Here is a 23,316-nt window from a genome sequence, read left to right as displayed (position 1 = left end):
GCCTCTCCAAGAGACCTCAGCTTCTGCCCCGTCCTTCCTGCCCACATCTACCTAGTACTTAGCCTTATCCCTAGCACTTTTAATAGCTTGTTGCCCGTTAACGGGACCTAGGACTTCTTGGAACGCGAAGGGCATGGAAGCCAGGCATCACAAAGATACCAGGATGCTACATTTTATTAGGTAATAAGAGAGAACAAAAGGGCAGAAAGAAAGTGGCTGGGAGGGAGCCAGGATACCAGGAGTGACACCTATAGTCATGGGCTGAGCGCTCTGGCCATTCCCAGGCTGGACAAAGGCTGCTGGTAGCCCAGGAGTCGTCTAGGGTGGGGAGGGTCTGTTCTTGTTTATGAAGGGAGAAGCTATGAGGACTGTGGAGAGGAGAGGCCCTGGAGGAAATGGGGCAGTTCTTTGCCCTTGTGTCCCTGCTACTCCCAAAGGCACACTCCCATAATCCCACCTGCCGTTAGAAGGAAGTTTACTGGGAGTGGCCCCAGGGTATAGAAGACTGACCCTAAGGAGACAGGGCATAGGAGGAGTCAGCTGAGAGCCTTCATGGCTTCCCACCACTTCCTCCAGCCTCCTCAGTTCCAGATCTTGAGGAAGCTGTCCCAGGATCCAGTGGCCACAGCCATGCCGTCAGCTGTGACCCCCAGGCAACTGACTCTGTTGTCATGGCCAGAAAGAACGCCTGAGGAGGAGGGAGAAAAAGTCAGTCTACCGTGCCACAATGTGTGAGGTCTGTGTGAGCACAGAAGCCCTGGTGGACTAGACTGCCCTTGATGGAGACTAAGGAACTGAGGAGGATTAGCCCTGAGGAGAGGGATTTCTTGTCCGGTCAGATCCTCCATCGAGAACTTGAGTCACTGGTGGGGCAAGGGTAAACTGATTAATAATGTCAGGATGCTGTGAAGAAGGCAGGGCCACTTTGAAGGGCCCAAAAGGGTCCTTTGTTTCTAGGTTTAAAAAAGAAAAGGCAAGGGGTTGGGGATTTGGCTTAGTGGTAGAGCGCTTGCCTAGCAACCTGCAAGGCCCTGGTTTGGTCCCCAGCTCCAAAAAAAAAAAAAAAAAAAAAAGAAAAAGAAAAGGCAAGGCCCAGGGGAGTGACATGTACAGGGGACCTCAGAAAGTAAGCAAATGAGCAGGCCTTGGGGCCTATCTCGGGGGTATTTTCATTCAGCTCTTGCTTGGTCTCTCCTGGTAGAAGGCAGACTGTCCTTTCCCACACTCGAGTAGATCAATGCTAGACAAGCCCCTAGGCTAGCCCAAGATCCTGGTGCTCTCTACATCTTGACTTACTCTCATCCACACCTCCCTAGGCTGTCCCTTTAAGTGTATGGCCTTGAAACTGCAGTACTGGACACTTAAGGTACACAGGTTTGGGGGTGACCAGAAGGAGCAGACAGCACTAGGCAGGGGAAGGGCTGCTTTCTGTTTGGGGAACATGGTCTTAGTTTCAGAAGCAAAGGCAACAGTTAGGGATCAGCAGTGTTGGGTGGGGGGTCACCATGAAGAGAACCGAGAGGAAAAGAGGGAGGGCAGGCAAGTCTAGGGCAGACCCTTACCTACACGCTCACACTTCAGAGAGTCCCAGACATTGCAGTTGAAGTCATCATAGCCAGCAAAGAGCAGGCGACCACTGAGTGAGAAGGCTACGGACGTGATGCCACAGATGATGCTCTCGTGGGAGTAGGCTGTCAGTTCCTGGTCTGCCCTCAGGTCAAAGAGGCGGCAGGAGGCATCATCTGAGCCAGTGCAGATGGCCTCCCCATTGGGAAAGAACTGAGGATACAGTTGGGAAGTGGTCAGGGCTCAGACCTGGGACAGCCTTGCCTTCCTGCCTGCTTCCTAGCTCCTACTGGGGGAGTGTGAGCCGCTTCTCTCAGCCTCTGGGTCTGTTTCTTGGTAGGGCGAGGCAGCCAGCTACATTGAAGTTGTTCTTGAAGCTCCTTCAACCCATGAGTCCAGCACTATAGGCAGGCATGTCGCAGGCAGGCAAGAGAACCAAGATCTCCCAGGGTCTCCCAGAAAGATCAGATTCCTACTGCTACTACCGTAATGACTACATCAGGGTTTGTAAAGTAACACAAGGTCCAGGCATATAACCTGAATGCCACCATAAAGAATAACAGGCATACTTTGAGGGGAATCCTAGAAAACGAGTGTACCCTCATCCAAAAGATGTAATGTGGCCAGGCAGTGGTGGTGCACACCTTTAATACCAGCACTTGGAAGGCAGAGGCAGGTGAGTTCTGAGTTCAAGGCCAGCCTGGTCTACAGAGCTAGTTCTAGGACAGCCAGAGTATATATAATAAGACTTTCTTTTAGGGTTTTTTGTTTTGTTTTGTTTTTTGACTTAGGGCTGGGGAAATGGCTCTGCAGCTGAGAACACTTGCTCTTGCAGAGAACCTAAGTTCAGCTGCACCCACACGACAGCTCCTGACTGTGACTCTGGCTCTAGGGAATCCAACACCCTCTTCTGTCCTCCAGGAAGTGTTTAAGGGGCAAAGCCATGATCTCTGCGGTCTACTCTCAGAACCCAGGACTGAGGACCTAGCGTGCAGCTCGGTGTAGGGCGCCTGCTTACGTGTGAAAGCTCTGTGTTGGAGCTCCAGCTCCACCCAGAGGACAGAGGGAAGGATCCAAGTGTGAGTGAGTGTGCGTGCACACGCGTGTCTAGAGACAACGGTAAAGCAAGTGTGGCAAGATGTTAACGGTGGATCTGGGAGAAGCGGACATGGGATTCCTTGTCACTGGTTTTGAAACTATCCTACGAGGTAAAATTATTTTCAAAAATGATAAGGAAAGGCTCAGAGGCACTTTGGAAGCGGGTCAGAGGCATGTACTGGGGTTTGAGGTAGTAGCTGAAGGGCACTCACACAGATAGCATTGATGTCTGACTCGTGGCCAGTGAAAGTCTGGCGACAGGTCCCTTCCCTCACATCCCAGAGCTTGGCGCTGGCATCACAGGCTCCCGAGATGAAGAGTTTGTAGTCTGGGGACACAGCCAGGCTCATGCAGTCACCAGTGTGTCCCACGAACACGGTCTTCTGCTGCCCTGTCTCAATGTCCCACAAGGCACTGCCAGGAGAGAGGGAGCCCATCACAGAGCAATGTCACAGTTGCCCAGGACAGGGTGACCTTCCTCAGCACCCACGGCATTCAGCCCTTACCACGTGGTGTCCCCAGAGCTAGTCACAATGTTGTTGTCATCCAGGAAGCGGCAACAGGAGAGATAACCTGGAGGTGGTTAGAAGGGCAGCACCCTGGCTCAAGGCCCTGGGCATAACTGGCCAGGGGCTTGGACTTCCTTGACCCCCTACCCAGGGAAAGAGAATTTCTCACCTGTGTGAGCCGAGAGTTCCCGGCTGACCTTGACATTGCCCTCACGGGATTTGAGACTGTAGATTGAGCACATGTTATCCAGCCCCCCACATGCCACGAAGTTCCCTGATGGTGCATAGGCACAGGTCATGACCCAGGAGGAACGCAGCGGGATAGCATGCACCTGCAAGGGAGGGTAGATTTGGCGGCAGGTGGAACCCGTGCTTCAGCCAAACAGGACAGAGATTAGGCATGGCATCCCCAGGAAGGGTGGAGGGTCCGTAGGAAGGGCTGGTACCTTATTGGTGGTGTAAGTGTCCCACACGATCAGCTTCCCATCCTGCGAGGCACTTACTAGCAGCCTGGAGAAAGGCACCTGTGTCACCCGTCCCTCTTTCCCTGCCTCCCCCTCCCCTCTAGGTCCCTCTGGAGCCTCACTTGGAGTCAGTGGCCCAGTGCATGGCATAGATCTTAGCCAGGTGTCCCCTTAACGTCCTCCGTGTCCGCATCTGGACTCGTCCCACCACCTCCAGGCCAGACACAAGCTGCAGAGAAAGGGGTTATTGGGTTTCACGTGTCTGCCACAGCCCTGCTCCGGATGAGCTTCTGCTGGGGACCAGACACTTGAGCAGATTCCCCGACCTTAGAGAAAGCGGTCCCTGGTCTAGCGTGACCGAGCCTCCGATGGTAGACGGGTGCTTGGCTAGCTTAATGGCCACTAAGATGCTAAACAGTATAGTGAGTGTTTAGTAGGTGTCTCCATACCAAGGGGGGAGGGAGCAGGAGGAGGGGGAAGAAGAAGAGGAGAAATTTCTGGTACGGAGATATTCTACCCCGATCAATTTCAAGCTGCCAGTATGAGGTCACTGAACATAAACTTGGGGACACACTGGTGGTGTCAGATTGGTAGGTGGCTGTTCCCACACACCTGTGGCACACAGCCACTGCATTGCCATCATCTGGGATTGCACCTGCTGAAATCTGGTCCTCCACGCCGCACAGCCACAAGCAGCCTCCTAGCCGCTAAGCATAGGGAGTCCGTAGACTCCATCTGCTCGACTTTGTCCCCTTCAGCAAATCGTCACACCGTTCCCTGGCCTTTTATCTTACAGAGCTACCATGAAAACTGTAGAGTGAGTAGCTTCTCGTCTAACCCATTGCCCTCCTCATGTCTACTCTTTGTACATATTTAATTCAATGGATTCTGTTAGCTTTTCTCCCCTCAGTACTGCAGGTTGCACTAGGGCCTCAGTACGCTAAGAATTCTACCACTGAAATATATCCCCAGACCCTTTCTGCTTTTTTCTTCTTTAACACAGTATTTCTATTAATTGTTTGGTCATTTTGCACAGGCATTTTGGTCGTGTCTGTCCCACTCGTCCTAGCTCCTCCCACGTCCACCCTTTACCTCCGACCCCCATGCAACCTTCATGTCTTCCTTTTCGACATTTTTTTCAAAGCTCAGTTTTTCCCTTTTTACTTTGAGACAGTCTGGTCTTAAACCCACTCTGCAGCCCAGGCATGCCTTGAGTTTTCAATCCCGCCTCCGCCTTCCAGGTAACGAGATTACAAGTCTGTGGCACCCAGCATGGGCTATCAATTCTAAGAAACAGTAGTAATTTGTGAACCACCAAGGGAGAAACAATAGGCTAATGAGGTTTTGTGCGTCGTTTGATGCATCTCCATTCTGGAAAAATCTGTGACGAAGCACGTGTCTTAAAATGGATGAAACGTCACCTTAGTGACTGTCAATTCGAGTCCTACACACCCCCTCCATCCTCACTGCTCAGGACGAGGTCTCCAGTATCCAATATCATGGCTGGCCCAGAGCAGGTCTTAGGAGATGTTTGTTGAATTAATTCATGAATGTCTTTCCTCGCTCCAAGGACACAATGTGCTAAAAGCGCAGGCCCCCTTACGTTGCTGGTCCTGAAGCGCTTGTTCAGTCCCCTCCCCTCCTGTCATGTCCTGCCTCAGAGGAGCAGGTCTCACCTCAGCCAGAGTGATGTCCGCACAGGCTTTCCTGGCATCCTGCGGGGAAAGCAGACATCAGGGAGGCTATGGGAGGGTAGGGGCATGCACGCGCGCCTCACATGTGGGAGGGCATGGGGCTCTGCAGTTGGGAGGTGGTCTCAAATGGGAGGTCCAGATTTAACGTCTCTGAACCCTGCTAGATCGGAGGACTCTAAAGTGTCACCCCAGAGTGAACCCAACCCCTCCCAGGCCACACTGCTGCGTGTCCTGAGTTCTGTTCTCCAGGGTCCCTAGGATGAGGGCTCTGGGGTTACAGCAATCTGCTTCTTGAGCTGCTCCGCCTCCTGCTTCAGCTGCTCCATCTCCCCCATGGTTCACAGGTCGAGGGGTAGTCCTGGCTCCTGCCAGGGATGTGGAATAGGTGTTAGGAGTCCCCATCAGATCATATTTCTGTTCTTCCCATCCTGCCCTACTCCTGTGATGGGGGGGCTCTCCCTCTTGGATATCAATCCCAGCCCTGTCTGGACCCTCCCAGTGGGCCCCCAATCCCAGAGGGCCAGCTCCTTCTTACTTGGGCTCTAGCTGGATTTCTCCCAGGTTTCCGCTTCCCAGGCGCCTCCTCACGGTCTCAGCTGTGATGCCTGCCTGTCACCTGCCCCCCTCTGCTGCCAGAGGAGCTGGCCTGGCCTGGCCCTGACTGGGAGGGAGGGGGGGACTGACAGGGAAGGGTAAGGCCAGCAACAGCCAGGCAAATGAAATCAGCTGGCAGGGGTAGGGGAGAGGCCAGGGAGGGAGGGAGGTATGTGGCTTCCAGAGACTTGGGCCTGCCTAGAGGGGTGGGGAACAGGCTTGTGAACCAGAGAAGAGCAGCACCCCCCTATCCAGCTATAAGAAGGGGGGGATAAGGGGGTGCCTCCACGGTCAGTCTGCCAACAGGGATAAGAGCATCAGCCTGTGGATCAGAGAAAAGCTGTGAGGATTATTGCCGGGTTTGGGGAGTGGAGCAGGGGCAGCCACAGCTCCAGCGGCCCCCAGGCCCTAACCCCAACTTGTGGTCATGATCTTGGCAGTGTGGGCGTGTAGAGCAAGCGGGCCAGGGGCCAGGACAGGAGGGTGACAGATGACCCTGTTGTCAACACCACAAGCCATGCTTCCTTGTCGAGGGCTGTGGGGGAAGAGGGTACAGGCAGAAGCTGAGATTACAAGGGACTGAGCTGGATAATCCTTTTTCTCGACAAGCCCTGACCAGCTGCCCCTAGGCCTGATCCTAGTTGGGGGAGTTGGCAGGGGATCCAGAGGGAAGCTGGGCCATGGGCCCCTGCCTTGTGGGCAAAGACATGACTTCGAAAGAGAACAGAACTCTGTGTCCTGCTCCTAAGCTGAGCGTCTGTCTGTCTTCACGCTTGCTCACATGACTCCTGGGGTCTTAGTGGACTGTGAAGGTGGGAGGCAGAAGGACCAGACACCCCCCTGAACCTTCCTCAGGGAGGGATGATAGGGCTTAGAGTGGGAGGCCCAAGGAGCAGCGGTGTTGGTGGGGATGGGGCACAGGATCTATTTGCATGAAGCAGCAGGTGGCTGAGATTTCCCTGACAAATCACGGGCTGTCATGGCTCCACCTCTGGGAGGCCCCCCAGACACCACCTGTCTCCTCCCAGGCCAGTCCTAGCCAACCCCACCTCCAGCAGCCGCCAAAGCTGGGATATAGCAGACCAGGCCCTGGCTGGGTAGTCACATCCTTTATTGCACAGGTTGGGAGAAGGTGAGACTGTCTCTCCTCTCTGTGTGTTTCTTATGAGAAGCACTTGGCCCTCAATCCTCGCCATGCCCTTCAGAGAGGCACAGTGATCTTTGCCTGTCCTAGGGAGTTTGCAGGCCCCCCAGTCGGGGCCAGCCCTAGCTCCCAAGGCCTGACGTTCTCTAGGCTGAGTCTGTGTTGCAAGCTTGTGAGGCCAGGGTTTGGTGGCCCTTGTAGGTCCCCGAGATGGTAGACTCGGCATGCTACTATGTCCCCAATGTCATCAGGGCTTTCTCATTGGTCCCTTCCCAAGCTGAGTGGCCATATCCAAAGAAGCTGGCCGTTCACAGTTCCTCTCGGACCCGGAGTGGTTTCCCCGCTTTGTCTTGGACCCGCTGAAGCTTGTGACTTGGGGGTTCTGGGGAAGGGTCTCTACTCAGGATTTCTTCCTCCTCCTCATTTTCCTCTTCCTCCTCCTCTTCCTCCCGCAACAGCTCTTTGGCTTCTGTCCACTCCTGGGAATGGAGAGAACTGTGGTTCAGTCCTCTGTATCTACCTTTCCTGGGCTATCTCAGTCACCCAAGAGTTTTATAGGGAAGGGAGCCTCACCCACTCACAAACTTCCCCTCTGACCACTTGCCCACCTGCCCACCCCTTTCACCTCTTCCTCCCTACCTGCTCCCTGTGCTCAGGTGCCCAGGTGTGCCACAGAGCTAGGGCACAACGCCGTCCCCGAGTCACAGCCCATACGCCATGGGGATTCTCACCCCCAGAGCTGAAGGCCACGAGGCGTCCACACCGAGGACGGACCTGAGCCTGAGGGGTGCAGGAATGCAGCGTCAGACTTCCTGTCCCCCTATCACACTTCACTCCCTGACTCGGACTAGCTTGGGGCAGATGAGAAGTTGGCCCTTAGTCAGGAAGGAAAAATGCAAAACGGAGGCTGAGGGGCATGGAAGTCAAAGGGGCAGTGCCTTTGGAGGGTCTCTCGTCCGTTCCCCATCCCAGAGCTTGACCTTTCCTGCCTGATGACTCCATAAGACCGGAGAGAAGAAATCTGAGGGCTTACAGCAGCACCAGAAGGGATAGGAGGAGACAAGGACCTTGGATGGATGCATTTGCACCCTAAGGAAACCGGAGACTGTGCATGAGGGCACAGAAGGCTAGCAGGCGGCTGCTCCTTTCTGTTCATGCTTTAGGGTGAAGAGGAAGGCAGAATTCCTCTGGGTAACACAGGTTGGCCTGGAACTCCTGCCCCCACCTCCCTAACGCTAGGGTTACAGATATATACTACCAAGCCTGCCCTCTCCCCGCCCATTTCTAGGTCCTGGAATAGAAGTCTCCGTGATGAAAGAATGGATCGATAGTAAATAATAAATGGTAGAATGCTAAACATTCATCAACTGCTTATTAATACAGTACTGGCTCATTCTTTTAAGCATATTATATAAATTACTTTTTATGGGGTCAGAGAGATGGCTCAGGGGGTAAAGACGCTTGCCACCAAGACCAACAACCTGAGTTCAAGCCCTAGAAGCCACATGGTTGAAGGAGAGAACCAGCTCCTACCCGTTGTTCTCTGTTCTTTACACACGTGCTGTGATGCCGTGCATTCACCCCTACACCCACTCCTCACACATGCACACACAGATGCACATATAAATATTTTTAAAAATTACTTCTCATAGCGCTGGGAGGATGGCTTAGTAGGTAAAGTGCCTGCAGTGCAAGTATAAGGACCCGAGTTTGGATCCCCAGAACCCACATAAAAGCTAGATGAAGCAGAACACTCCAGATGTGAGGCAGAGGCAAGAGGATGACATCTGAAGCTGTGTTCTGATCGCCACATGTGCATTTGACATGTGCATGTCCTGGTATGTTCACACACCTGCAGGCCACACAGTATGTGTGTACAAAGCCAGGCATGGGGTCACACGCCTTTAATCCCAGCACTTGGGAGGTTCAAAAAGGCAGGTCTCTGTGGCTCAAAACCATCCTGGTCTACATAGTAAGTTCCAGCCAGCCCGGCTGCACAGACCCTGCCTCCAGAAACGAAAAGAAGGGGAGACCGGCTAGCCAGCCACTCGGGGCGGTGCATGTCTATAATCTTAGCACTCAGAAAGCCACAAGAGGAAGATCGCTGTAAATGCAAGAGTAGCCGTGATAGCTACCTTGTCAATCCAAGATTAACCTGGTCTATGTGGCAAGATGTAAACAACAACAACAATAGCACCAACGTCAACAATAGTGGGTATTATTGTCACCCTTCGTTAGGGAAATGAGCCTCAGAAATGCTAAGAACCCCAATAGAAACTCTAGTCCAGTGGTCCTGTCTGTGCCTGTGCCACTAGCTCCACTGGGGCCTCACTGTGGGGGAGGAAAGGTTAAATCTTCAGGTCCCTAGAGTAGGGACACAAGGCTCTGTGGGCTCCCCTAGGTTGTGCTTCATCTCCCTTGGTTTTTGTTTTGTTTTGTTTTAAATATTTATTATATGTAAGTACACTGTAGCTGTTCAGACACACCAGAAGAGGGCATCAGATCCCATTACAGATGGTTGTGAGCCACCATGTGGTTGCTGGGACTTGAACTCATGACTTCTGGAAGAGCAGTCAGTGCTCTTAACCACTGAGCCATCTCTCCAGCCCCTCCCTTGGTTTGTTTTTTTGTTTTTTTGTTTTTTTGTTTTTTTTCTTTTTTTTCGGAGCTGGGAACCGAACCCAGGGCCTTGCGTTTGCTAGGCAAGCACTCTACCACTGAGCTAAATCCCCAACCCCCCTCCCTTGGTTTTTATTACTGTATTTTATTGTGCATGCTTTGTCTCCATGTATGTCTGTGCACCACACGCATTCCTGAGAGGACGTCCTGTAGAGGATGGAAGAGGGTGTTAGATCCCCTGAAACTAGATAGAGATGGTTGTGAACCACCGTGTGGATGCTGGGAACCAAACCGGGTCCTCTGAAAGAGCAGCCTGGTGCCCCTAACCACTGAACTATCTCTCCAGTCCCTCCTTGTCTGTTTTTTTTTTTTTTTTCTTTTTTTTTCTTTTTTTCTTTTTTTTCAGAGCTGGGGACCAAACCCTGGGCCTTGCGCTTCCTAGGCAAGCGCTCTACCACTGAGCTAAATCCCCAACCCCTCCTTGTCTGTTTTTGTTTTGAGTTTTTAACTACTTTTGTTGGGGTTTGGGGGGTGAATGTTACAGCATGGTGTGGAGGTCAGAGGAGAACCATGGAAACCGCTTCTCTCCTTCTCCCATGTCAGTTCTAGAGAGATCAAATTCCGGGTGTCAGGCTTAGGGGTACACTCTTTTACCCCCTGAACTACCTCACAGTTTTGTTAGAAGGTGTCTTGGTACATTGTTCAGGCTGACCTTGAACTCCTGAGTTCATGTGATCCCCCAACCTTAGCTTCCATCAATAGCTTGAATTACAATCCTTTACCCAGCTACACTTAACTATCCTTAGGAGATGAAGGCATACCATGAAGGTAGGGTGAGGGACCACTTAGCGATGTCCTGTGTCCTATGGGGACTCAACCCACCACTGCAGAAAGCCTTGAACATAGGGCCAGTAGGACTAGAGAGGCGGGGGAGACAGGGTTAAGGTGGCCCCAGCCATTTCCCTGCATTTGCCTCTGGAGAGCTTCTGTTTTGAATCCTGTCCCCACAGCTGGGCCCTCTGCCCCAACCCCCTACCGTGACAGTGAGGGCGTTGGGCTGTGTGAAGAACAGGTCGCCTCCCTTGAAGTCATCATTGAGGTAGAGGAGTCCACTGGGAAATAAAAAAAGGCAGGAGGAGGCAGTGAGGCCCCCATCCAGCCCCCAAGCCTGCAGCAAGACAGCCCTTGTGCCTTTGTGTGCCTACCCCAGAGAAACTGACTACCAACCTATAGTCTCGATAGGTGTAGGCTGGGGGCTCCCGCCAGCATTCCCCGGTGTCAGGGTCCAGGAAGCAGTTGTCTGCATGAACCGGGTGACTCAGGTCCATACGCTGTTCTTGCTCACCTAGGATGCAAATGGATCTGGTGAATGAATCAGGGTCCCTACCATGGTCCCCCCTGGGCTCACCCCACCCAGATGCCAGCTCCTGGAGTGACGAATAAGCAGAGGTGCTCCCTGCTCCCAGTGAGGCCAGTAGGGGACTTTCTGCAGTGAGGATGGGGGACCGAGACTGGGCAGGCGCCATGGTGTACCCTGGTCATTACCTTCTATGGCACTTCTACACACCAGGTGCGTGAAAGAAAGATGCAGTGGCCGTTCCGGGGAGAAGTAGGCCTGGGTCAAGGTGCGTACTCGCTCACTCACCTCCAGAAGCAGCTTAGCGCCTGGCCTGCCCACCGTCCCAGCCCGGGCCAGCTGCAGGCAGGGAGAGAGTCCATGAAAAAGGCAGGCCTACCTAGCACAAGCCCCTGCCTGTCTCTGATACCAATCTTCTGTGTGGGTCTACAGTCCAGTAGCCCAAGCTTCTCCTCCCAGCATCTCCATGACAACACCAGGGCCCCAAGTTTCAGACTATGTGATCTAGGTCCCCAGAGAATTCCTCCTTAGAAGCCCAGGCTTGGTATCCAGCCTCCTGTCATGGCGTCTCTTCTCAAGCCCTGAGCACCAGACCAGTCACGGGGCTTCCTCTTACCTGAGCAGCCTTGAGCACCGTGAGCCCCTCAAACCGTTCGTGAGGACTATGAGGGGAGCGGCGCCCACGGTAGCCTGACCTGGCTCCAGCCTCAGCTGCATCCTAAAAAGAGAAGAGGTTTACATGGACTCACTCCCGACACACCTCGCTGCCACACGCTGTCAGGCTCTCCTGCAGGCCTTCCTGGTGCCTGGAGTTGAATAGAAACTTCCAGAATCCCCTTGTGACTTTTCCCTGAGCTATGGCTCTCTCCCAGAGAATGGCAATTGTCCTGGTTGTCCAGACTGTCACTCTCAGAGAAAAGCTGGGAAATGCTGCTTACCAAAGGGACCGTGTGGCCATTATCCTGGAGAGTATCCCACAGCGGGGAAGAAGTGACCTTGAGAGATCAAGAGTGACCGAAGGAGAGACAGAGCTGGGGTGTGGGGAAGGAAGTGCATCACCCTTCCCTGGGGAGGACAGGAGTCCTGCAAGCAGGACCGTTACACAAGGTCTGACAGGCCACTTCTGACAGGAAGCGTGAGGCGTTGAGACATCACTGATCCTGTCCCACTGATAGTTTTTGGAGAACCTCTGGGCTCCATAACTCCACACTGCCTCTAACGCCAGATCCCTATCACCCACCTGCCTCCCATGATTTATTACCCGGAGTTGCCCCGAGTCACGTCTTCCTATGAGATTTTTTTTCTTTTTCTTTTTTTCCGGAGCTGGGGACTGAACCCAGGGCCTTGCGCTTGCTAGGCAAGTGCTCTACCACTGAGCTAAATCCCCAGCCCCGAGATTTTTTTTTAAGACAGGGTACCATTCTGTAGCGAAGGTTAGCCTGGAAATCAGTAGGGGCCCAGACTAGCCTCGAGTTTGCAGCCATCTTCCTCCTTCACCTCCCAAGTGCTGGGATCTAAGAGTGAACAACCGTGCCCTGCAGACATTCACTTTATAGCCTGCTTGTTGAAGCTCTGTGTCACTCCCTAGTAAACAGCCTGAGAGTCCACCTGGTCACCCAAGACATAAGCTGCCACCTCTGCAGTGCTGGGATCAAACCTAGGAGCTAACCCATGCTAAGCAATCCCCACCACACCAAACTGTCCATCTGTATACATTGAGATGGTGTCTCGGGTAGCCCCGGCTGACCTTAAAGCTGATACGGAGCCGCCAAGGATGATTTTGAATTCCTGCTTCTCCTGCCTCAGCTTTCCTAAGTGCTGGTTGCAGATCTGTGTCACCATGCCTGGTTCATGAGGTGCTAGGAATCAAACCCAGGGTTGTGTTCGAGCTGGGCAAGCCCTCTGTCGAACAAGGCAACCTCCTCAACCCAGGATTCTTTTTTTTTTTTTTAAGATTTATTTATTTATTATATATAAGTACATACACTGTAGCTGTCTTCAGACACACCAGAAGAGGGCATCAGATCCCATTACAGATGCTTGTGAGCCACCATGTGGTTGCTGGGATTTGAACTCAGGACCTCAGGAAGAGCAGTCAGTGTTCTTAACCACTGAGCCATCTCTCCAGCCCCCCCAGGATTTGTTTTAAGATAATCAATACATAGGGAAACCAGCTCATATGGGGATAAGTGATATGAAGGCCATCTAATAGGGTTACGGGTTTACACGTGTTTGCCCACAGACACGCAAAGAGGTGCCGTATAAACTGAAACCAAATAATGCAGAGATGCCACTTGGGTATGCGAAAAGGAAAAAACAGCAGAGGTCCTGAGGCCAGATTGAGTTAAGGAACCGAAAGACGTCTGATATTTGAGGCTACCCTTGGTGTCGCTCTCTCAGTCTTCTGCAGACTTAGTCCTTAACTTCTCTCGCTTTTATTCCTGCAGGTCTCATCTGTTCCCCTCTCCTCTCTTCATCCAACCTCATACGCCACACTTTTCGCCCATGCCTTCTAAAGACTGCCACTAGAGGGAGCTCCTGAGTCTACAGAATGAACGGCTTAAATCCACCAGTAACTGTCCACCATCTACAAATAAGGCTGACACTCCCTAGCAGGAAACCGACGGCCCTCTGTGCTGATTGGCTATCACCCGGCTCTCTCCTCTTCCCAGTACCGTCTTGATAACAGCTGACTAACAGCAGCTGTGCATCCTGAGTTGTTTTCCTCATTCTCCTAAAGGCTTCCCAATGTACTAACGTATTTAACCCTCAGGACAACACTATGCTGGAAACATTATGATCAGTCTTCCTTTACAGATGGGAAACTAACTCACAGACATTTAAGTAAATTGCCCAAAGTCACAGAACTACTGGATCTGGGTCTGGTCCACACTTTTTTGTTTGGTTGCTTTTGGGAGGGGGGTTCTTATTTGTTTTGTTTTGTTTTGTTTTGTTTTGTTTTTTCCTTCGGAGCTGGGGACCGAACCCAGGGCCTTCTGCTTGCTAGGCAAGCGCTCTACCACTGAGCTAAATCCCCAACCCTTGTTTTGTTTTTGAGACAGACTTTCTCCGTGTAACCTTGGCTGTCCTGGAAGACCAAGCTGGCCTAGACCTCAGAGATTCAACTGCTCACTGCTCAGCCTGGTCCACACTTTCAATCTGTGTTTTACTGCAGTTCCTGGAAAGCACCTTGTTCTCTCCTCCTCCTCCTCCTCCTCCTCCTCCTCCTCTCTTTCCTCCTCCTCCTCCTCTCTTTCCTCTTCCTCCTCCTCTTTCTCTTCCTTTTAAAGTTTTTATTATCATTTTCTTTTTATGTGTATGAATGTTTTGCCTGCATGTAGGTCTGGGTTTCAAACCGCCTGGAACTGGATTTACAGGTAGTTGTGAGCCACCATGTGGTAGGAATCAAACCCTGGTCCTCTGGAAGAGCACTCAGTGCTCCTAACCGCTGAGCCATCTCTCAGTCTCTCCTTCTTCCTTTGTCTTCTCCCTTCTTTCCTTTCTTTCTCTCCTTTGAGAAGGGGTCTCTTTTATGTTGCCCAGGCTGGCTTCAAACTCCTAAGCCCCAACAGTTCTCCTGCCTAGGCCTCCCCACTAACTGGGACAACTGAAAATGAGGGAGACCATCGTAAGGAGCCGAAGGTGTGGCACGGCACTTGCCTAGTGTGTACAAACCCCGAGTTTAACCCTTAGGCACTGCAAACCACAGCAAGACTGGTGTGGGACTGAACTGGAACACCGGCCCCCTGATAAACCTCCTAAGACATTGCTTGTCAGTGTTTCTGTTTAGATGGTGCGTACCTCTTTATCACACTCACCACCTGCTCCAGTTATGTCTCCTTGTCTGTTTCCCTCTGTATACGTGACTCTAAGGGGCAGTCTTTGCTTCCCTACTTCCAACTGGAATGTAGCCATTTCTAGGCCACAGCAGGTACGCCATGAATATGTGCTAAATGGGTCCAAGTCTGGAGTAAGGACTGAGGCATTATGGGATGGCAGCCTCAACTCGGAAGCGTGGGTTATTCAACCCAAACCAGGAGAGGATGAAGTGCCAGGGAAAAGAATCCTGAACTCCATCGGATCTCTCTGGTAGCCAGGGAGCCTTCCACGTGTACCCACCCACACCCTCACACTTCTTTTCTTCCTAATCTTTGTAAAGCATACCCACCCTGACCGGGTGTGGGGCCATGCACTTACGAGGCTGTCCTTAGGTTAGGTGGAGTGCTGAAAGGAGGATCCTGAATTGGTTAGGCCAGCCTGGGCAACAAAACCCTGTCTCAAATAAGAACTCCCATCCTATCTCTATCGGCTAAATTAAGAGGAAAAAGGAGCTGGATGGTGGTGGCCCACATCTTAGATCTCAGTGCTCTGAGGCAGAGGCGTGGAGATCTCTGTGAATTCAGGGCCAGCCTGGCCTACAAGGTGAATTTCGGACAACCAGGTTACATAGAGAGACCTTGTCTCAAAAAACAAAAAACAAAACAAAACAAAAACAAAAACAAAAACCAAGAAAACACACACACACACACACACACACACACACACACACACACGGAAGTAGAGGAACACGGCATCTGCATTGCTGATGGAACCCTGGACCATCCTGGAAGCTCTGGAAGCTGCTGCAGTCCTCTGTGGGCATTAGCAAGCCCAGAATCCATCCACACCCACAGAGCAAGCAAATGGTGCCCACGGAATAGAAAGCCCCAGCCTTTTAGATAGTGTCTTTTGGATGGCAGCTTCCAACACAGATGCGGGAGTGGAGTTAGCAGGGGTAGGAGAAGAAGCCCTGCGGATCTTATTAAGTTAAGAACATAGAGACATCTGTCCTGAATGTGGTCACCTGAAGCAGAAACTCATCCTCTGTAGCTACTGCTCTGAGAAAATGCTTGAGGAGACAACAAATGAAGACCCGAGGAGGAGGATCTGGGCGTGGTGGCCGCATGCCGTTAGTCCCAGCACTCCTTGCTCCTCGGGAGACAGAGACCTCTGGATGGCTCTCTCTGAATCCAAGGCCAGCCTGGTCTATCTAGTGAGACCAATTCTCAAAAAAAAAAAGGGTATGTGTTAAAGCTCCTTCCACAGACGCTGCACACAGGAGTGACACCATCTGAACAGGATCAGGGCAGAAGGACTGCTGAACAGCACAGGAAGAGGCCACCCTGGTTCACCCAGAACTAACAGCAAAAATGTTAAAGGACAACTCCCCAGCCAGACCGTCTCTAAAGTCCGCTATGCCTCATCATCACTGTAGTTTTTAAAAGACTTTACTGGCTGTTAGCCTCAAATGAGCTAATTTGAAGACTGTATCATGAATAAACTCATCATGCTTATGCAAACAAATGAAAAGTAAATAAAAAGAGGAAAAGGAATTTTTCCACAATTGAGATAAAACACAGACTTTCGGAGAAACTTGAATCCGGACGGTGGTGGCGCACACCTTTAATGCTAGCACTTGGGAGGCAGAGGCGGATGGATCTCTACGAGTTCGAAGCCAGGGGAAGCCAGCCTGGTCTACAGAATGAGCTCCAGGCAGCCAAGGAGAAACTTGTGACAGACAGAGCCCTGAGTGAACACTCCCAGAGCAAGGAGCAGGCAGCTGAGCCTGAGGGAGCCTAACCAGGTGGCTGCACCACACACCAGCCTACCTTGGCCAGCTGCAGTAGAAGCCCACACTCGGCTGGAGTTAGCAGCCCATCTAAGACAGCCCGCTCCGATCCATTCAGCTGCTGGGCATCCTGGGTGAGAGTCACACCCTCCAGGAGAAGGGCATCTGCGAGAGGAAGCATTGGGGCAGATGTCACGGGGGCTCAATTAAAGAGCAGTAGCTGTCAGATTCCAGGCCCTCAGGCTTCTGCCTCTGAGCTTCCCCACCTTGCCGTTTTACCTCCCTACCCCCACTCTCAGCTCCTGTCCCCCCCCCTGCCCAGCCCCCGGTCCCCAATATGTATTAAGGAACTCACCCTTCCAGTAAGTCGGGGGCTTCTGCTGTGGCGGCTCACTGTCCCAGGGCTTCTTCTCTTGATCCTCTCTCGGGTGACAGAGATACTCAGTAGACCGTGCAGACCCACCCTTTTGCCTTCCCAGCCTGGGCCAAGCAGCCCCCATCACAGAGTGTGCCCTACCTGAGCTTCTCTCTCAGTGCTTTAGGGACGAAAGCCTCTGGGGTCCAAGAATCCTGGGATAGTCAAGAACAGCACCCTCACCCTCCATGACTAGCTCCTGGGATTCCTGACCTTAGAATCTGACCCGATTCCAGGGAGGAAGGCAAAGGAGGGAGAGCCTAGGCTCAGCGCCAGAGCTAGCTAAACAGCCTAGAGGCTGAGGTTCTAGACCAGACTGTAATAAGCAACGAAGTCCTTCACACTGTTTGCCAGGTGCTAAGGCTTTATACTTGCAGTGTGATTTGAGGTTTAAAGTTTATAATGGTCTAATGAACTTCACCCAGAAAGGTCAAATAGCAGTTGCAAGCTGCTATGTGGGTGCTGGGAATCGAACCCGGGTCCTCTGGAAGATCAGCCAGTGCTCTTTAACCACTGAGCCATCTCTCCAGCCCCTCCCATGGCCATTTTAACTGTGGGCACACTGCTGAGGTCCTTGGGAACCTGGGATGCCACAGTTTAAGTCTGCAGGGTTGAGGGCTGCAGTTGTATATCGATATCAATCGTCACCGTGCCTCCCTCCGGGGAGAAGAACAACTGTTTACCGGGTCCTTGAAGCTGGTGCCCAGATGCTCCATGGCGTAAAATAGCTGTCTCTTCTCCCCGAGGGAGCGAAGGATGAAACGCTGGATGTCCTGAGCAGGGCAGAGACAGAGGAGAGTGGAGATATAAGGAGGATGGAAGGGGAAGCTGGAAAAGAGGGTGGCCCTGGGTTGTGTGGGACATTTGCATGCTCCTGGGAGCCCTCTCCAACTCTGATGCTGCAGCGGCTCAATTTTCAGTGTCTGGGTTCAAAGTAAGAGAGGACCCGAGAGGCGGTGTGTGTGCACGCATTTGTGCACACAGGCAGACGTGAGATTAAGGAATGCTTCTGGGGATAGACTCCCAAGTAAACACAGCCTGATATGTGGGGGCAGGGAGCTAAGGCAGAAGTCAGAACCTAGCCTTGGGTACTGCTTCAGTGACTAAAATGCTTGAGAAACCAGAATGAACTGAGTGTGGTCTTGTACACTTTAAATCCCAGCCCTCGGGAGGCAGAGGCAGGTGGACCGCTGTAGTTCCAGGCCAGCCTGGTGTGTATACTGCGAGTGCTAGGCTAGCCAGAGCTACATACTGAGACCTTGTCTAAAAAAAAAAAAAAAAAAAAAAAAAGGGCTGGAGAGATGGCTCAGCGGTTAAGAGCACTGACTGCTCTTCCAGAGGTCATGAGTTCAATTCCCAGCAACCACATGGTGGCTCACAACCATCTGTAATGAGATCTGATGCCCTCTTCTGGTGTATCTGAAGGCAGCTACAGTGTACTTATATATAATAAATAAATAAATAAATCTTTAAAAAAAAATAAATAAAGGGACAGACAGACAGACAGATGCTTCAGCGGTTAAGAGCACTTGTTTATCTTGCAGAGGGCCCAGGTTCAGTTCTCAGCACCCACGTAGTGATTCGCAGCCACCCTAATTCCATTCCAGGAGTTTCCATTCCATCCCATGTCACACCGTCTTCTGTTGTTGCTGTTGATGTTGTTTTAAGGCAAGATCTCGGGGATGGGGATTGAGCTCAGTGGTAGAGCGCTTGCCTAGCAAGCACAAGGCCCTGGGTTCCTTCCTCAGCTCAAAAAAAAAAAAAAGAGAGAGACAAGATCTCGATAGGTAGCTCTTTGCTATCCTGGAACTCACTCTGTAGACCAGGCTGGCCTTGAACTCTCTAACTCTCAAACTGCTGGGATGAAAGGAGTGCACCACCGCATTGGCTCCGTGCCCTCTTCTGACCTTTGAGAGCACATATATAGAGCACATACATGCAAGCAAATAAAATAAAACAAATAATGATACGTAAATAAATGAAATAAACAAAGAAGCCAAATGAAGTGTAGAATCTGGGCCACTCTTGGGTGTTTGACCTGTTCCAGGCCCTACCTGTCAGTGAGTGTGGGGGAAGGGATTACCTCTCGTGGTCCCAGGTCAGGTCTCGGCTCTCCCAGCTGAGTTTGGTACTGGTTCAGAGCCCTTTTGGCAGCCTCATCCTCTGGATAGAAGAGCAGGACACTCAGGACATTTTCCACGGCCTGAGACACATTCCCCACTGGAGTAGGAGGAAGGTGAGAAGGGGTGAGAAACGAACAAGGCAGAATAGAGAAAGCTGAGGTCACCTGGGAAGACTGCCACCTGCAGGAAGTCCCAGCACGTGCCCACCCAGCGCCTCTTTCGAACATACCTTCAATGGCAGAGTTCAAAGAAGAGGAATCAGGGAGAAAATGAAAGGGAGGGGAGAAGCAACCAGGGCTGAAGGAGCCCAGTAACCCATCTCCTGAGCTTTGCACGATGGGGCCAAAAGACACCATCCTGAATCGGTCCCCATCAGCCCTCACAGGGAAACTAGCAATGCAGTCAGACGGAAAGGAGAGATAGATGCGCCTCAGAATCTTCACTCCCAGGCTCCATCCTTCCCAAGCTGACCCTGAGCATAGGCCTCGTGCAGCCGTCTCAGCTGGCTTGGGAGGAAGTCCCGGACAGGGAAGCTGCGACCAGGACGTGTGGCTGTCTCTGCTACACAGTGCTGCCGGCACTGCAGAACCCGAATCCAGTGTCCTGCAGAGAATACAAACGAGCCTTAGGCTGTGGCGTTCTTACTCCCGCAAACGCATCGCATCGGCACCGGCACCGGCACCGGCACCGGCACCGGCACCCACACCGGCATCGCCATCGGCATCAACGCCATCGCCATCGGCACCGGTATTAGCATCGGTGCTATCACATAGCACACGGTCCAAACCCCTCACCTGCAATGGCTTCATACAGGCCCCCCTGGGTCCCTTTCTCCTCCTCTTCTTCAGCCCCTTGGTGCTCCTCAGGTCCCTCACAGCCAGCACGACAGCTCTCCATCTGGGCCAGGCTCCCCTGGAGGGCCTCCTCTAGTTTGGGTAGAGCCAAAGCTGCTTCCTGTTGCTTCAGTAGCTCCAGGCCAGTGTCATAAGCTGCCTGTAGGGAAACTGGAGCACTTAGTCACCTGAGATTAGTGGTGGAGGGGAGGTATCAAGTAAAACAGGGAGGTCAAAGGGTATGGTGACATATGCTTTTAACCTGGCACAAAGGAGGCAGAGACAATCAGATCTTATTGACTTTGAAGCTAACCTGGTCTCTACACAGTGAGTTCCAGGCCAGCCAGGGCTACACAATGAGACCCTCTTTCAAAAAGAAAGATGGAGGTGGGAAAGACATGAGCTGACAGGACTGGAGAGATGGCTCAGTGGTTAAGAGCACTGACTTCTCTTCCAGAGGTCCTGAGTTCAAATCCCACAACCACATGGTGGCTCACAACCATCTGTAATGAGATCTGATGCCCTCTTCTGGTGTGTCTGATGACAGATACAGTGTGCTCATATATAATAAATAAGTACATTTTTCTTTAAAAAAAAAAAAAAAGGAAAGAATTGAGCTTACATGGAAACTACAGAAGCTTATCCTATTTCATACACCCAGAGGAAGAATGGGTGTGGTGGCCTCAGAATCAGAACGTTAGAACAGCACACTTCAGTGGCCACAGGGCTAGGGAAAGACTCTTCACCCAGGGCCACTGAGGGGCAGATCTCCTGATGCTCAAACCACACAAAGACTGAGGATCTCACCCAATACTGGGGCGTCACCAGGTCCTGGAAACTCTGGGGTCGTATTGCAGACATTCTCCTGTACTTAGCCATGTCTTCCCGCATCTGCAAGTGCGTTGGGTTCGCCACAAAGAAGGTGTGTGCTGCAGAAGCTGCCAGGTCCAACTTCTTCAACTAAGGATCCAAAGGGATGAGATATGAGTGTGTGTATATGTGGTATATGTGTGTGCGTGTGCGCATGCGCATGGGGTGATGGTGTGTGTGTGTGTGCATGTGTGTGTGTGCGTGTGTGCATGGGGTGGTGGTGTGTGCATGTGTGTATGCATGGGGTGTTGGGGGTAGTGGTGGTGGTATAAGTGTGTGTGTACATGTACGTATGTGTGTACATGTATGTGTGTGTGTGTGTGTGTGTGTGTGTGTGTGTGTGTGTGGTGGGTGGTTGGTATTTTAGACCTCTGTTCCTTCACCAGCTTCTTCCAGAGCGTTATGGAAGCCTAGCCAATCAGAACTGGGAACCACCAAAAATCCCTTGGAAGCCAGAATGTTGGGATCCCCAGGACTCTGGTACACTTCAGAGTGGTTGGGCCATGGACTGAGGACCTTAGGATCTCTGTTTTGAAGACAAGAAATGGGAGGCCCAAGTAGATGAGGTGGGGGTGGGTTGGAGGGGGAGACCTTGAGTGACGAGAATCTGCAGGCCTCTAGGACCCTGAGCTCAGTTGTGTGTCACTAGCGCCCCTCCCTCCTCCAGCCACGTAGGCATCAGCCACCATCCTGGAAACTGCACAGTGCCCGGATTCCGACCTCAGCTGCTCTACTTCCTTCTCCAAACTAGCCCCCCTCCTTCAGCCTTTCTCTGCACCAAGAGAAAGCTCCTTCTCAAACTCCCACGCCTGAACGAACACACACACTTTCTCTGTCTCTGTCTGTCTCTCTCTGTCTCTGTCCCTGTCTCTCTCTGTCTCTGTTTCTGTCTCTCTCTCTGTCTCTGTCCCTGTCTCTCTCTGTCTCTGTCCCTGTCTCTCTCTCTCTGTCCCTGTCTCTCTCTGTCTCTGTTTCTGTCTCTCTGTCTCTCTCTGTCTCTGTCTTTGTGAGTGTGCGTGTGCGTTCGTGCGTGTGAGTGCGTGTATGTATGTATGTATGTATGTATGTATGTATGTATGTATGTATGACTGGTTTGGGGCCCCTCACCATCTGCTTTTCGTATCTAAGAGGCTGCATTCATTCACCTAGACCCGCTTAAAAGAAAACAAAACAAAACACTGCGGAGCCCTTCCCTCATATTCGGTCTACTCCCACTCCTCTTCATTCCACTTTGACTCCTCTCCTCCTTGCCCCGCTCTCTCCTGATCCTCCCTCTGCGGCCATCGCAAGTCCTGGCCACCGTTTCGATGGTACCCACTCAGGAGTCCGTTATACGCCCTCCACGAGTCCAACCCCGAGTCCGGGCGGCGAGCATCCCGCCCTCTCCTGGTCAGCTCCAAGTAAGACAGTCACTGGGCTTGGTTGGGGTAGCACCCTGGCCGGCCCCCGCACCTGGTAGTAGGCCCTCTGCAGGTAGTTGTAGGGCTCCCGCCGGCGGAAGGCATCCCGCAGCGCGCTCACCACGCGGAACCGCGCCGCGCCCCCCGGGCCCAGCCTCCGCGCCGCGCACTGTGTCAGGCACTCGGCGCGGCGGAGCGTGGAGCGCAGGAGCAGGGGTTCCCAGGCCCCGGGCCCCGAGACAGACTGCGGGGCTCCGAGGATCTGGGCAGGGAGCGCGGCGCCCGGCTCGGCCGCGCAGCTCGCCCCGCAATCCTGGCGCGCGCGGCCCAGCACTTCCCGGCTCCGCAGCGCCTCTCGCAGCAGAGCCACTGCGGGCGCCCAAGCCCCGGCCGAGTAGGCTCTCAGGCCGTCCGCGTAAAGCAAGTCCGGGGCCTGAGGAGGCGCCCCGGGCGACAACTGGGCCAGACCTGGGGGCTCGGAAGGCTCGGGGGACCCCGGGGGAGGCAGCAGCAGCAAAAGCAACAACCGCAGGAGCCGGAGCATGGTGCCCAGAGCCGCGGGCCCACCGCCGAAGGGAAATGCGGAGACCGGAGGGAGGGAGAGGAAGGGGGGGCAGGGGGAGGAGAAGGAAGGAGAGATGGAGAGGAGGAGGGAGAGGGAGAGAGAGGGAATGAGTGATGCTGAAACCTGCTGGGTTTAGGCCTGTCGCTGGGGAAACCGAAGTGAGACGGAGAGACGGAGCAAGAATTCCAAGGGACACAGGTCTAGTGTGGGTAAAAAAGGAAAATGGAGAAAGAAGGATGAAATAGGGGTCCTGGGAAGCCTGTGGCGTGGAGGTAACTTCGTTTCCGTCCATCTTGGGGTCCTGGAAAAGGATTCTGGACGCCCCTCACACGTTCATCTCCCCACGTTTCTGCCAACCCACCGTATGAAGAAGGAACTTCGAAACACTCCGTGGAAGAGGGTGACTCCGGGTGTGGGACACCAATTCTGGCACCAAAACTTTTCTACCCAGAAAGTG

General features: G+C 52.7%; 2 protein-coding genes across 3 annotated transcripts; both read right to left on the bottom strand.

The window, feature by feature from the left end:
- Nucleotides 1–156: 156 nt before the first annotated feature.
- Gnb3 (G protein subunit beta 3) lies at nt 157–6,917 on the bottom strand. Its single transcript, XM_032905688.1, has 10 exons — nt 5,867–6,917; nt 5,610–5,696; nt 5,314–5,352; nt 3,760–3,866; nt 3,620–3,683; nt 3,343–3,505; nt 3,171–3,237; nt 2,877–3,078; nt 1,563–1,779; nt 157–688 (listed from the first exon to the last, which is right to left on the bottom strand). Exons 2-10 carry the CDS (start codon nt 5,664–5,666, stop codon nt 582–584), a joined length of 1,023 nt encoding a protein of 340 aa, XP_032761579.1. The 5' UTR covers nt 5,667–5,696; nt 5,867–6,917; the 3' UTR covers nt 157–581.
- Nucleotides 6,918–7,015: 98 nt separating this feature from the next.
- Nucleotides 7,016–23,243, bottom strand: P3h3 (prolyl 3-hydroxylase 3). Of its 2 annotated transcripts, none has more exons than XM_032905684.1 (15): nt 22,347–23,243; nt 20,832–20,984; nt 19,986–20,184; nt 19,663–19,794; nt 19,152–19,288; nt 17,752–17,841; nt 17,171–17,223; nt 17,009–17,076; nt 16,694–16,818; nt 11,662–11,763; nt 11,234–11,384; nt 10,916–11,033; nt 10,725–10,800; nt 7,709–7,849; nt 7,016–7,548 (listed from the first exon to the last, which is right to left on the bottom strand). In XM_032905684.1, exons 1-15 carry the CDS (start codon nt 22,836–22,838, stop codon nt 7,378–7,380), a joined length of 2,208 nt encoding a protein of 735 aa, XP_032761575.1. In that variant the 5' UTR covers nt 22,839–23,243; the 3' UTR covers nt 7,016–7,377. The 2 variants fall into 2 exon arrangements, 1 of the variants encoding a protein (XP_032761575.1); XR_004388264.1 differs by lacking the exon at nt 7,016–7,548 and adding an exon at nt 8,922–9,072 and having other exon boundaries at nt 7,767–7,849.
- Nucleotides 23,244–23,316: the final 73 nt, after the last annotated feature.

Source organism: Rattus rattus, chromosome 6 (assembly GCF_011064425.1).
Source record: "Rattus rattus isolate New Zealand chromosome 6, Rrattus_CSIRO_v1, whole genome shotgun sequence".
Classification (NCBI taxonomy): domain Eukaryota; kingdom Metazoa; phylum Chordata; class Mammalia; order Rodentia; family Muridae; genus Rattus; species Rattus rattus.
The sequence above is the reverse complement of the archived record's forward strand: the minus strand, read 5'-3'. Positions and strand labels throughout refer to the sequence as shown.